At 48.7% G+C, this 14,064-nt stretch overlaps 1 protein-coding gene across 1 annotated transcript in view; it reads right to left on the minus strand.

The window, feature by feature from the left end:
• Positions 1 to 4,224: 4,224 nt before the first annotated feature.
• The window catches only part of PtA15_6A829 (uncharacterized protein), a gene marked incomplete at both ends in the record, with an annotated part of 57,348 nt that continues 47,508 nt past the window's right edge, over positions 4,225 to 14,064 (minus strand). Inside the window, 2 exons of the mRNA XM_053170574.1 lie at positions 4,225 to 4,590; positions 4,665 to 4,694. Coding sequence (XP_053021752.1) covers positions 4,225 to 4,590; positions 4,665 to 4,694 — 396 coding nt within the window. The remainder of the gene's footprint in view (positions 4,591 to 4,664; positions 4,695 to 14,064) is intronic.

Consider the following 14,064-nt stretch of genomic DNA (forward strand, 5'->3'; position numbering starts at 1 on the left):
GTTGTTAGTTGTAAGCCCCGCTTGCACCTACGGCTTGGCGGTGCTGCTAACTTAATAAAGTCCCTCCCGATGCGGGAGGCTGGAGTTTGGAGATTGTGTGGTGGTACAGGGGGTAGCTCATTTGGGTGGAGCTTAAGTTTGGGTGGTGGCGAAGCCACCCCTCCCGCAGGGAGGGACTTACGCCTAAAGCGACTGTTTGGGTGGCAGAGCACCCACCAAAAAAGGATGAAAATCCACACTTTGATTTTTCCAGCCTGCAGCTTCAAAGTTGCCCCCCCCCCATTGTTGGGACTTAAGCAGCTATACATGTCATTGAATTTTTAAGCTCTTCAGCTCATCGCGATAGTATCAGGGTTCCTTCCAAGCAATTTTCAAAGAAGTTACAAGGTCTGGGAGGCTGAGCGTATGTGTATAATCTTCTTTTTTTCGTTTGGCCTTTTTCCTCTCTCTCTTTTTTTTAATCACACTCAATTAACACTCAACTGTCCCTCTCTCCAATCTATCTTCTATTTTCCATACCCCTTGGATCAGACTATCCCATACCCGGACTTGGATCACACCATACAAATCACCTCCCTTTGTGAAACAACACTACCTCACAATTCATATCTGATCACCAGCAATGGCTCAAAATACCACTTCATCGACTTCAAATATCACCTCAGAAGATAACAAACTGAAGCAAATCTCCGACCTCATCGAAAAGCTCCACTGGGTACCAAAAAGCTATTTTGGGCACTTTCTGAATGCAAAATCAGCGGCCTTGATCTGCAAGCAACGACTCTGGGGATCACCGGGTCCAGGCTGGGACTCAACAAAGAGGCTATTGGAATCAATCAAACACGTTGTACGGAAGTATAGCGAGGGAAAGCAGCTTTGGTATGACTTCATAATGGAGGAGGTATGTGATTTCCTCCATCTGCCGCTCTTCTTTTCCTTTGAACTCAGATGTTTGATTTTTGGTTTGTACAGGCCACTCTTATCATTTGCAGGCAGAAACCAACGACTGGGAAATTTCCAAGAGGCTTCTACTACAGCTTGCACAATTTGAATGAGGCCTTTTTCACTCTGGAGGCACGATGTGGTGATTTATATAGGCAAGCGTGGTAGAATGTCCACACGGGGATAGCGCGGGTGGGAATGCACAGAGCGGCTCAGGCAGAGTGCATTCCGGTGACATAAGCACCGAGGATGATGTCAGGAAAGCACGCTAAGAAAGCTTACGGAAAGTCACACGTGGACCAGAATGCACGGATTGCGGATTGCGGATTGTGGATCGGGTATTTGGATTGGAGCGGAAAAAGACAGGGCTGGACTGCGGCGGATTACACACGTGGACTGGTAGCAGCGGCGCGTCAGCGGGTGAGCCACGACAGCCAAAGCGGGTTCCACCAGCGGGTGGAACCAGGGTGGAGGCGGTGACGAGAGACCAACTGGCGGGGGCTAGACAGAGGACGGTGAGAGATCAAGCGTTGGAGATGAGCCGAGTCTGGGAAAGTGACGTGCGGAATAGCGGGCGGAGCTGGGGGACTAGTGCGGGAAAGTGTCAGACGTGTGGGATTGGGTGGAAACGGCGATGTGCAAGGAGGGAAGGACAGGAAAAGGGGGCGGAGGGATTTCTGAGGGGGGAATAATCCTATCATCATCCTATAATCCTATCATTCTTACGGAATTCACTCATCATTGTACTTACAACTATGGACGTACTAGAGTTATTAGGAGAATATCTGAGATCTTATCTTTACCGTGAGATTTACTTGCGGATTTTGTGCTTACAAAGTGCGGAGCTTCATTCACTTGCGGATTATTACGCTATAGATCAGGCTCAGTAGAGGAGCGCTGAAGGCTAGCGGAAAGTAGCAGTGCAGAGCCGAGTTACCGACAATCACACAGCCCAGACACTAATATTCTTGAAGGAGGCGGTCAGCGGAAATTTCCACCAACTAACCAGCTTTTATTCTCATAAGTGGGGGTCTTGCCGGGAACCCAACTTTGTGTTGTTATCAGATACTCGGGGACTAGACTTCGGAAACGTTGAATGAACCCTTCAGAAGGCAAATTCTTTACCCCAGGCAACAAAGAAGCTCAGATCGGATCAGGTGGTTTGGACAGGGGAGACACGGTAATTGCGGAAAACGGAGAATGCTCTTCTTTGAGATCAGCCAAAACACAATTGTGGTTGGGATTAGCAGGAGGACCAAGACTAGGACAATCATATTTTTCGTCGGTGTGGAGTCAGTTTTCACCTAATCAGTCACTCGCGGCGAGGAGGCGACAGCTGTATCAGCGGAGCACTCTGAACGACCAACCAGTGGTGTCAACTGGAGGAACGTCGAGCGGAACTTACAGAGCCTGTCCTCCAGTCAACCATGATACAGAGGCGTTGTCATTTTGGGTTGACTGTAGTCGAACACCTTGACGCGTGGTCTGGAACTCATCCCTCAGTTGATTCTGAGCTGGCATGTCTCTTGGCCAAACATCACGTTAAATGTGTAGAGCTGTTCTACCCTCCGCATTGTGAGTGGGTCGCTAATGCGAATCGATCTAGCCCTTCTCGAAATCAAGTGGTCTATGTCACATGACTTCTGACACAACGCGACGAGTATGGTTACATGGGGGGTGATAAATGCCTTCGTGCCTGCATACTCTGGAGGGCACTGGTATCCGTAGCAAAAGTGGATCGGCCAGAAGCTGATCAACCATGAATGGAATGGTGACACGACATAAGACAAAGTTTCTACATATGGGGAGCTCGACGCCCAAGCAAATCGATACAAGATAGGCTGAGTGGTCAGCAGCAGACCCGGTTCAAGGATCATAAACGACTCGCTGGTTGCTCAACTACTCTTCTGAAACGTCGGGGGGCTATCTGGTATATCTGACCAACCGACTACGAAACTATATAGCAGTGGCCGATGAAGGGAATCCTGAGCTACGTATACGGAGGCCAGATATGGCTGGCAGAGCTAAAAATCTAGGTCGTTTCGCTCCAGGTTATGATGATCAAGAGGGATCAAGCCTTCTGGAACAGTGGGCACCCGCGGGGCTTTTGAGGGCGACCGGGGCCCGGGTCATCGCTTGAACGCTTCCGAGCGGCCGGCGCGCCGCGGAGCAGGGCAACATGCATCGAGAGGCTGAAAAGACGCTGGCGTACATATTAAATGGTGGATTGCTAGAATCCTTGATGACACCTTGAGAGTGCCTCCTGCTCGAACAAAATTAAAATCTGACTGCACGTTGTACAATCATTCTCGTTTATTTTATACGACCGGCAACACCTTTCATTCAGGATTTGGTTTTTGAAGATTCAGCAAAATTTTGAGGCAAATTTTGAATGATACCCTCACTATTTTCGTGTGGTTATGCCCCGCGCTAAAGTGCCGGCTTTGTTTCAAAAATTGAGTCGAATGAGGTCGGCTGTATGAGACTAAAATATTATGCGGGCTAATCAGTTCTTCTAAAACAGTAGGGAAGGCTCTTTGAAATGCGCTTAGACTTATGCTTAGCTTATTAGTGTGGTTTGAAGGATGACTGGATTTTTTACTTCATTAACTTCAATTTGAGAGGTGTAGTCAAGAGTATGGAAGCCTGGAAGGGATTGGTAGCGCTTGCTCGAGCAGAGATTCAGAATGCTTTTAATAAGAATTTGTTTACCGCAGGCACGACGCCCCACGACAAGATGCATGGATATAAAGTGTGATATGTGATTTTGATAACGCTATAAAAACAACTAAGAAGATGCCAGGGATTCCTCCACCTCCCATACAGTCTTCAAGAGCTGGAGTCAAACGGAATTATGATTTTCCAACTGCGGTACCGTCTATGCACGAAACAACGCTATGTATATCTTGGTATGGAATCTAAATTTTTGCTGTATTTATTGGAGGTGCGGACTCAATCAGACATTGGGGGTTGGTAAAAATCATGATTGATCAGAGAAATGACTAGGCACAAGGTGTGGGTAATAGTTCGTGTACAAATAATAACTTTCATGTGATACAGTTTGGAGATGAGCTAAATGAGGGCGGATAAGTTATGAAAGTCATGTTAAGGGTATTCTACATGAGAGCAACCGTCCACAAGAAAGACGAGAGAAAGGGCAAAGGAACTGCAAAGAAAGAAGAAAAATTGAGAACTGTTGAAATAAACACAGCATGTATGTTAGTCGAATGTTTTGAGTTTGAATGAAAGTGAATTTATGAAGAACTGACTAGGTTTCATGATTCACGCGGGGTTAGCCTTTGAGCCTTGAGCTCGAAGTTCCTTGAGCTCTTGGGGAAGCTCGTTGACGTTGAAGACAACACCCATGCCGCGTGCAGTTCGAGCTGGGATGGGGGCAGGAAGGGAGTCAGGAGCTGAGGGTAGCTCAGATCCACCGATCTTCTGGAGCTCTTGGGGGAGATCGCCGACGGAGAAGACCATGCCCTGGGGGCGATTGGCTCGTGATGAGGATGGGGCAGGGCGGCGCTGGGAGGCTGCCTTCTGTGGTGGCTTGCGGTGGCGGCTGAAGTCACGGGATGGAGCCCCGACCGGACAAACTCGCGCATCCGTGTCGTAGACGGTGCGCATCTTGCCTGGCCTGGGCTTCTTCTGCATAAAGAGGAGTGGACGTTAGAAATTGGCCAGTGGATTTATGCGGAGTAGGAAGAAGGAAGAGAACTAACCCTACGGCCGCGCGCTTGATCTGTTAGGGACTGGTGACAAAACAAGGAAGATAAGAAGGCAGATAAGCAATTGAACGAGAGTGCAAGAATTAGGATGAATGCTCACACCTCCTCCGAGGAGGGTCTTACAAGAGTAACTCTCAGAGTCCTTGAAGTGCTAAAGACCGGCTTGCTAAGGGTTGGATTAAGGGAGGGGGAGGGGAAAAATTCAAGGGAAAGGATGGGTGTTAATATATCAAGTCAGGAAAGGAAAGGGAGGGGAGGGTTCGTAAGAGGGTATGAGGGCTTCTACTTACTAGCGTCACTTGGAGAAGGAGGGAGAGTAATTAAGAGGAAGAGGTTGAGGATGGAGGGAGATGGGGAGTGAGTTGCCCCGTCCAGCAGTGAGCCTATTTAAATTAGATGGCTCAGCACCACCAGCAGCTTCTTCTCCGGTATCCCCCTGGTGCCCTTTGTTCCTTCACGCGCCTTCCCTAATTCGCGCTGCTCCTGACTCTTTGCTCAGCTGCCTTTCAACTGGAGCGTGGTCAATAAATCGCGGTCCGCGCAAGGTGAATTGTGATTGGCCAGACACAGTGAAAATCGATTCACTGTCGATTGCTGAGCATTCTATGTGATCACAAAGGATTAACAGAAGTATGGTGTTACGGAGCAGACATGTTGGTCGGTATTCTACCGTGATCGCCACGGCGAGTATTGATTGAACGGCAAAAACTTAAACCCCAACAGCTCTCTGCTATATCCTCACTCAGGTCTCCACCATGTAAGTTATGTCTTTTTTTGCGCCGGGAGCCAAGGAATAAGATGGTCTGGGCATCCCTATGCTGGTTGCATGCCTTCCAGATCCTTGTTACAAACGTGTCTACTTCCGTAATGCTTTGTTAGTATAAACCAATTCGTGATTTAAGTTAGTGTTAGACAAAAAATCCAGGAAACCAAGGATGACTTGACCAGATGGCCAAATATTATCATTTCTTGAGTTGATTGCACAACGGGTATAGCTTTCTTTACCGGCGATGAAGGGAGCTGCTCCAACCAAGCTGATCCCATTCGATTACACTTCATGCCCCGGATTTTTTCAGAAGAGTTACAGTTACTGTTAGTACAGCTTGTCCCAACGCAAAATTCACAAGCGCTGGTGCCTTGTTGGGAGCTGATAATTCAAGGTCCCAAGTAAATTGAATTTGAATTAGAGGGACTTAAACATCACTCAACGGTTCTCTGTTTGATCAAAATGCGACCCAAATCAAGATAGTATTAGTCAATCGATACGGCAATAGGAAAATCGACAGCATGTTTGCAACTCAACGAATCAATCCTTTCAGACTGAAAAGTAAATTTCTTGGTAGACCTGGGTTGAATCACCTGGTCAATTTTTGGTGGTGTCCTCCAGTCAGCCATGAAATAGGGGGTGTCAATATGACTTAACTGTGGACGCGCAATGTCGAGCTCTCCTCCCAGTGTCGATTATTCGCCGGCTTGCCTTCTAGCAAAGGATGATCGTGATAAAGCTGTTTAGTCCTCCACCAGACTAGTGGGTCGCTGGTGCGACTCAACTTTTTCAAAAATTACGTGGTCGGAGTCAAGAAACGTCTGACAGAACTCGAGATGTATGTTTGCAAGGGGATGATAGATGCATTGATTGGCATAACATGCCCTCTCAATCTCTGCCGCTGGCATGCGAAGCAAAAGTGAATCGGCCGGGAGTCCACTCATGTCATGAATGGAGTTGAGGTAAAACATCAGACAACAGCTCTACAACGAGTTCTACACTGAAACAAATCGTTACACGATAGGCTAATGTTCAGCAGCAGACATTGGACAAGGATCATAGATGACCCTCGCTGGTTGCTCAACCACTCTTCTGAAACGTCGGCGGGCTTCATCTGGTATATGATATATCTGACCAGCGGACTTCAAAGCCATATAGCAGTGGCCGATGAAGGGAATCCTGAGATAAACGGAGATCAGATATGACTGGTAGAACTAAGAAAAACCCTGGTCGTTCCGCTCCAGGTACGTGTTTCAAATTGTCGATGATCTTGCTCAAGCCTTCGAGTGAGAACGGTGAGTTCAACATGGAACAACGCGGGGCACCCGCGGGGATTTGTAAGCTGGCCGGGCCATATGCTTCACACCGCAGCTTGTACAAGGCAAGGCTCTCTCGAATATGCTTCAACCTATGCTTAGCTTATTAGTGTGGGTTGAAGAATGATTGTAATTTTTTACTTCAATACCTTCAATCTGAGTGATGTGGTGGACAGTGTAGAGGCCTGGAACTTGGAAGGGCTTCGTAGCGCTTGCTCGCGTAGAGCCTTTGCAGATTCCCCACCTTAGAACATGCCAGTGATTCAGATTGCTTTCAATGAGGTTATTTTTACCACCAATAGGACGACGACGCCCGAAACCAACATATTTTCATGATTATAGAGTGCTAAATGTGAGAGCATAGCTCTATGCAGGCAAAAAAGTAAGATGCTAGTGATTTGCCCACCTCCCACATATTCTTCAGGAGCTGAAGTCAAACGTAAATGGGATTTCCCAACTATGGTCTATGCAAAAAATAAAATCATATATTCGCATGGAATAAACAATTTGCTTGTGTTTATTGGAGGGGCGGGCTCAACAAGGGTGTGAGGTTGGTAAGGGTTGGTAACAATGATGATTGATCGGAGAAATGACTGCCTTTGAAACTAGGCACACGGTGTGGGTAATAGTTTGCGTACAAATAATAAATTTTATGTAATACAGTTTGAAGAAGAGCGAAGTAGAGGTTGATGAGGTAGAAAAGCCATGTTAATAGTTATTTACATGATAGCGATGGTAAACAAGAAAGACGAAAGAAAAGTGCAAGGGAACTGCAAGGATACATAGAAGAGAAAGTGAGAGCTGTTGGAATAGAATTGCATGTGTGTTAGTCGAATGTGTTAATGTTTGAATGAAAGAGAAGGAATGAAGTGCTGACATGATTCAAGCGGGCTTAGCCTTTGAGCCTTGAGCTTGTAGCTCCTTGAGCTCTTGTGGGAGCTCGTTGACGTTGAAGACAACACCCATGCCGCGGGCAGTTCGAGCTGGGACTGGGGGCAGGAAGGGAGTCAGGAGCTGGGGGTAGCTCAGATCCACCGATCTTCTGGAGTGTCAAGACTCAGGGCTTGCCCCAGAGCAAAGGAAGCGCAAGGAGCGAAACCCTAACCCCGCAAGGGGGAATGGTGAGTCCGCGCGACCCCCAGGTCCATGCATATGCATGAGACTCTCAGACAATAGGAGTAGGCGAGAAGCTGAAACTTTGTTCCTCTCCTTCTAGCCACGTCTACATCCGACGAAGAGCCTAAACGTCCCAAGAGAAGCACAACACCGAATAGGTAAGCTGTGCTCCTTGGGTTCGTCATAAGCCGAGGAGCGAGCTGCTGATTAAAAGAACAATGTTCTAATTACAGCAAGCATTTGCCCGACGCCAACTCAGACCGAATCGGTTCCAGCCTCATCGAAAGGATTTCCACCTCAACGAGTGGTAAGTCCTTCGATGCAGAGTCATCAAAGCGTAGCCGGTCACTGATATAGAGATCTGTTACAATAACAGACCGTAGCAGTCCCGGCACGCTTCTCACTCGTATCGGCGGACGTTAAAGTACCAAGCCTGAACGAGCACAAGTAAGAGATAAACATCATCTCTTTAGCTTTCGCACCAAAAGTTCAGGCACTGATGCAGAACACAGTTGCGCATCCCAGACAGTAGTCCTCTCCCCACGATCTCGTGGTCCTAGCTGCCATAGCAGTCTTTTCTCATTATTATTCTATCTCATACCAGAGCCGGCAATAGTTCCGCTCTTAGGTACATGACTTGTTTATTTCTTTCTCTGTCTCTGAGCTTGTCAGATGGACCAACCTCATTCTAACCATGAAATAAACGCTCTTAGTATTGTGAAACCTTTTAGATTTACAGTCTCGGATCTCGGAACCACCGAACCTCAGTACCACTACTAAGAGCGGAACAACATGGCCGGCACTCGTCAAACTCCTGCTGCCGCTGCTTCCTCGTCGAATGCGAACACCTCCTCTACCACGAGTGATGAGCGCGACTTGTTTAAATGTCCTACCTTTGATGGAAAAAACTTTCCCATCTGGCAGCGCAAGGTCAAGACCTATCTGGCCGTCAAGAGTTTGATGAAGTGTATTGAGGAACCATTACCGCCTAACGCCTCCGAACAAGCTAAACTGGAATATGTTCGAGCTGCTGCCATCATCAGCGGTCACATTGAGGACGATATATACAACCATATCATCACTGACGAGAACGTAAACGACGCCTTTGCTCTCTGGAAAGAGCTTAAGGGAGAATATGCGTCAGCGTCGGTACTCGCCATCTATCATGCGTGGCGAAAATGGGAAGATATCCAATACAGCAACGACATCAATCGCTATATCACTCAATTGGAATCAATGTTGGCGGAATTTGCTGCCATGGGGTTAGATGTTCCCGGAACTATCTTGAGCTGCACGATAATCGCTAGAATCTCACGAAAGAGGCCCTCTCTCATGGAGACTCTGATTAGCAACGCCGAGATGCTTTCGCATCCGAAGCAAATCATCGCAAAACTTCGGGATATCGCTCACCACGATGCTGTCTCAGCAACCATGACCAGGGACGAGGAAGCAATTATCGGATCTTCCACAGCGCTAGCGACGCAAGCGCAGCATTCCGGAAACCGTGGAAATCAGCAGCGCAAGCGACGTTTCAACCCTCATCCGTGCACAAATAAGCAACACAATCCCTTGGCAACTTCACATACCGAGGAGGACTGCTGGACCCTGCACCCCGGTCTCTACAAGAAAGCTCGCACAAATCCACCCACCGGCTTAGTCACCACCACTGCACCAGGTACCTCCGAATCCGCGAACATTGTCAGACCCTCCTTTGGCTACTTAACGGGCCCGGACACTGCCGGGCTGAAAATGCCTATGGTTTTGGACTCAGGCGCCAGCCACCATATGCTGAATGCTCTCGACTTATTCAGCACCACGTCTTCAGTTCGAATCAGCATCGCCACCGGTAATAAGTGGGATCAACGTGAGCTGTTCGCGGTAGCTAAGGGGACCGCTGTACTGCGACTTGAAAACGGGTCAACCATTATCTTGAAGGACGCTCTTTACGTTCCGAACTTGACTCGGAGTCTGATCTCGTTTGCTCAGTTAATGGAGAACAACGCCTCTATTTCACCAGCGCCATGCGGATTTACTGTGACTATTGACAATCAAACTGCGATCGATATTGACACCACAAACTCGATCTTTGAGATAGTGGGTATCTGTGAACCTGAGGCCGCACCAACAGCCAATCTCACTGAAGTGACAACAGCTGCCAAACCCAATAGCTTCGACCTTTGGCACAGACGGTTGGGACACGCTAGCCGCAAGAGGATCGAAGTGATGCTCAACAAACCATTGTCGCCTGAAGCCTCAAGAGCGTGTGACGCATGCATGAAGGGTAAAGTCACTCGACTTCCCTTCAACAGCCACTTCAAAGCCACAACCTGCCCTCTCGAGGTCGTTCACGCCGATCTTGTTGGGCCCATCACTCCCGCGACGAATGGAGGCGCCCGCTATATTCTCACAATAGTGGATCAATATTCCGGTTACATTCACACGGACATCCTGAAGCTGAAGAGCGACGCTCCGAAAGCCATCCTAGAATACAAATCCTTCTTTGAGGCGCAGACTGGTACCACCATTAAGAAACTGATAACTGACGGTGGTGGCGAATTCGTTGGGAAAACACTGGGCGCTACTCTCAAGGAGGCCGGAATTCAACATAACGTTTCGCCGCCCTATACACCCCAGCACAACGGATTCGCCGAGCGCGCCAATCGAACGGTTATTGAGATGACTCGCACTCAAATGATGCAGGCCAATATGGCCCCGGAGTGGTGGGGGGAAGCTGTCAAGTCCGCCACAGCAAACACGAACTGCTTGCCCTCTCTTAGCAAAAGTCGAGCCTCACCAATGGAGCTTATGTTTAAAATCAAACCAAACATGAGCTTTTTCCGACCATTCGGATGTCGTGCATGGATCGTAAAACCAAAGCAAAATTGTGGGATCAAATTCAATCCGATAGCTTGGGACGGGATAATGTTGGGCTATGACAACGACTTTACGTCTTACCGGATATTTCGACCGGATGACAAGTCCTTCGTGACATCAAAACATGTCCACTTTGATGAGTCGACCTTTCCTGTCTGTCCTGCGATGAGCAAGAGCTACAATGTCTTCGGAATCGATAAATTACCGGCTTTTACCGAAGAGGACCCTTTGCCTTTCACCAAGGAGGATGAACTAAATGAACTGCAACGGGACGAAAATGAGGACCGTGAGGAAGAAGAAGACATTGAAAGGGTACTAGGGGAGCTGGCGCCTGGCCCGCAGCTAGGCGATGAGGACCGTGAACATGAAGAACGCCAAGAAGACGCTGAGGAAGCCATGGCCGGCGTAAATCAACAGCAACATCCTCCGCAACCAACATCACTTCCCCGTCTGAAGATTATCGGCCCTCGACATCCCACTTTAATCACCAGTGACATCGACCCGGCTAACATTCGGAACTACAGCCGACGTCAAATGTATCATGCAACAGCAGTGTCGGAGCCTCAAAATCATCGTCAAGCAATGAACTCAGCTGAGTCACTTAACTGGAAAGAGGCCGAATTGAAGGAAGTTGCAAACATGATTCAACACGACGTGTGGCTACAGCGGCGCCGTGAACCGGAAGATGCGCCAATCCCGGCCACTTGGGCCTTTCGGAAGAAACTGGGTCCAGACAACAAGGTGACTGAGTTCAAGGCCAGAATCTGTGCTCAAGGCTTCAGACAAACGTATGGACTGAACTACGAGGCGCGCTACGCACCCACGGGGCGACCATGCTCATTAAGGTTGCTTGTCTCTTTTGCGGTCAATCACGGACTGGAGATTCATCAACTCGATGTAAGGAGCGCTTTCCTTACTTGTCCCCTTGAGGACAAAGTCACGCTCCTTCTGCCTCCTGGGCTCGATATGCCGCCTAACTCCGTACTGGATCTAAAAAAGGCAATATACGGTCTGAGGCAAGCGCCGTTGGTGTGGTATAACCGGCTATTGAACTACTTGAAAAAGATCGGCTTCTCTATCTCGATTGCCGATCCTTGTGTCTTCTACCGCTGCGGAGTTCCAGGGAGAGCGGACACCTTTGTCTATGCGCACGTAGATGACCTAGTCTTCATCAGCAAGCAACCGCTCCTATTTAAGGAAGAGATGGAGGCGGAGTTCAAGATCAAGTACATGGGCGAGGCGAAATTCCTTCTAGGAATGAACATCGAGCGAACGGAGAAAGGCGTCCACATTAACCAATCGCAGTTCATTGAGCGAAAGCTGGAGGAATTTGGGCTCGACAAGCTTCACCCGGCCTCCTGTCCACTCAATCCAAAAGCTTACCTAAAGAAGCCTACTGTTCAAGAGATAGCTGAGTTCAGGAAGACCGGTGTCAAATATCGAGCGTTGATAGGCTCGCTCAATTACTTAAGCGTATTAACTCGACCCGACATAGCGTACGCGGTTAGTTCGTTGTCTCAATATCTAGAGAACCCTGGCATACTGCACTATCAGGCAGCCATCCAGGTCTATCGGTATCTGGCGGGAACGAAGACTCTTGGCCTAACCTATCTGAAAAGCGCCGACATCGCATTAAAGGCATACGTTGACGCGGATTGGGGAAACTGTCCCGATACACGCCGATCCTCCACTGGCTTTGCAATCATGGCGGGATCTCACCTCATAGCTTGGAAATCGTCAAAGCAAGCCACGGTGTTGTTGTCAACAACAGAGGCTGAATACAAAGCCTTGTCGGACCTAGGTTGGGAACTAGCCTGGTTATCCAATCTGCTATTGGAAGTTAAGATTCAACCGGAACCGCGCAACATTGAAGTCCTAGTCGATAACAAGGGAGCCATCGACTTGGCTAAAAGCAAAACCTCACAAAACAGTTTTCGCACAAAACATATGTCGATCCGTCTTCACTTTGTCCGCGAACTTATCATTAGACAGCTCATTCGGCTAAGCTACATCCGCTCTGAGGCAAACACTGCCGACTTTCTCACCAAACCGGTCGGCAGAGTCACTATACGAAGAGCCCTTGAAATCATCAGCATCAAGCCTTCGTCTCAAGTTGCTTCAACCCTACCGGATCGAAGCATGGCGGGATGTCAAGACTCAGGGCTTGCCCCAGAGCAAAGGAAGCGCAAGGAGCGAAACCCTAACCCCGCAAGGGGGAATGGTGAGTCCGCGCGACCCCCAGGTCCATGCATATGCATGAGACTCTCAGACAATAGGAGTAGGCGAGAAGCTGAAACTTTGTTCCTCTCCTTCTAGCCACGTCTACATCCGACAAAGAGCCTAAACGTCCCAAGAGAAGCACAACACCGAATAGGTAAGCTGTGCTCCTTGGGTTCGTCATAAGCCGAGGAGCGAGCTGCTGATTAAAAGAACAATGTTCTAATTACAGCAAGCATTCGCCCGACGCCAACTCAGACCGAATCGGTTCCAGCCTCATCGAAAGGATTTCCACCTCAACGAGTGGTAAGTCCTTTGATGCAGAGTCATCAAAGCGTAGCCGGTCACTGATATAGAGATCTGTTACAATAACAGACCGTAGCAGTCCCGGCACGCTTCTCACTCGTATCGGCGGACGTTAAAGTACCAAGCCTGAACGAGCACAAGTAAGAGATAAACATCATCTCTTTAGCTTTCGCACCAAAAGTTCAGGCACTGATGCAGAACACAGTTGCGCATCCCAGACAGTAGTCCTCTCCCCACGATCTCGTGGTCCTAGCTGCCATAGCAGTCTTTTCTCATTATTATTCTATCTCATACCAGAGCCGGCAATAGTTCCGCTCTTAGGTACATGACTTGTTTATTTCTTTCTCTGTCTCTGAGCTTGTCAGATGGACCAACCTCATTCTAACCATGAAATAAACGCTCTTAGTATTGTGAAACCTTTTATGGAGCTCTTGAGGAAGGTCGCCGACGGAGAAGACCATGCCCTGGGGGCGATTGGCTCGTGATGAGGATGGGGCAGGACGGCGCTGGGGGACTGCCTTCTGTGGTGGCTTGCGGTGGCGGCTGAAGTCACGGGATGGAGCCCCGACCGGACAAACTCGCACATCCGTATCGTAGACGGTGCGCATCTTGCCTGGCCTTCCTTTGTATAGAGAGGAAAGGGCGTTAGAACTTGGCCAGTGAATTTATGCGGAGTAAGAAGAAGGAAGAGAACTAACACTCCGAGCGGGCGCTTGACCTTCGAGATACTGGTAAGAAAAAATGCAGATAAGCAATGGGCACCGAGTGAAAGTGGACAGAAAGCGCGCCGGGGAATATG

This window comes from Puccinia triticina, chromosome 6A (assembly GCF_026914185.1).
Source record: "Puccinia triticina chromosome 6A, complete sequence".
NCBI classification, from domain to species: Eukaryota; Fungi; Basidiomycota; class Pucciniomycetes; order Pucciniales; family Pucciniaceae; genus Puccinia; species Puccinia triticina.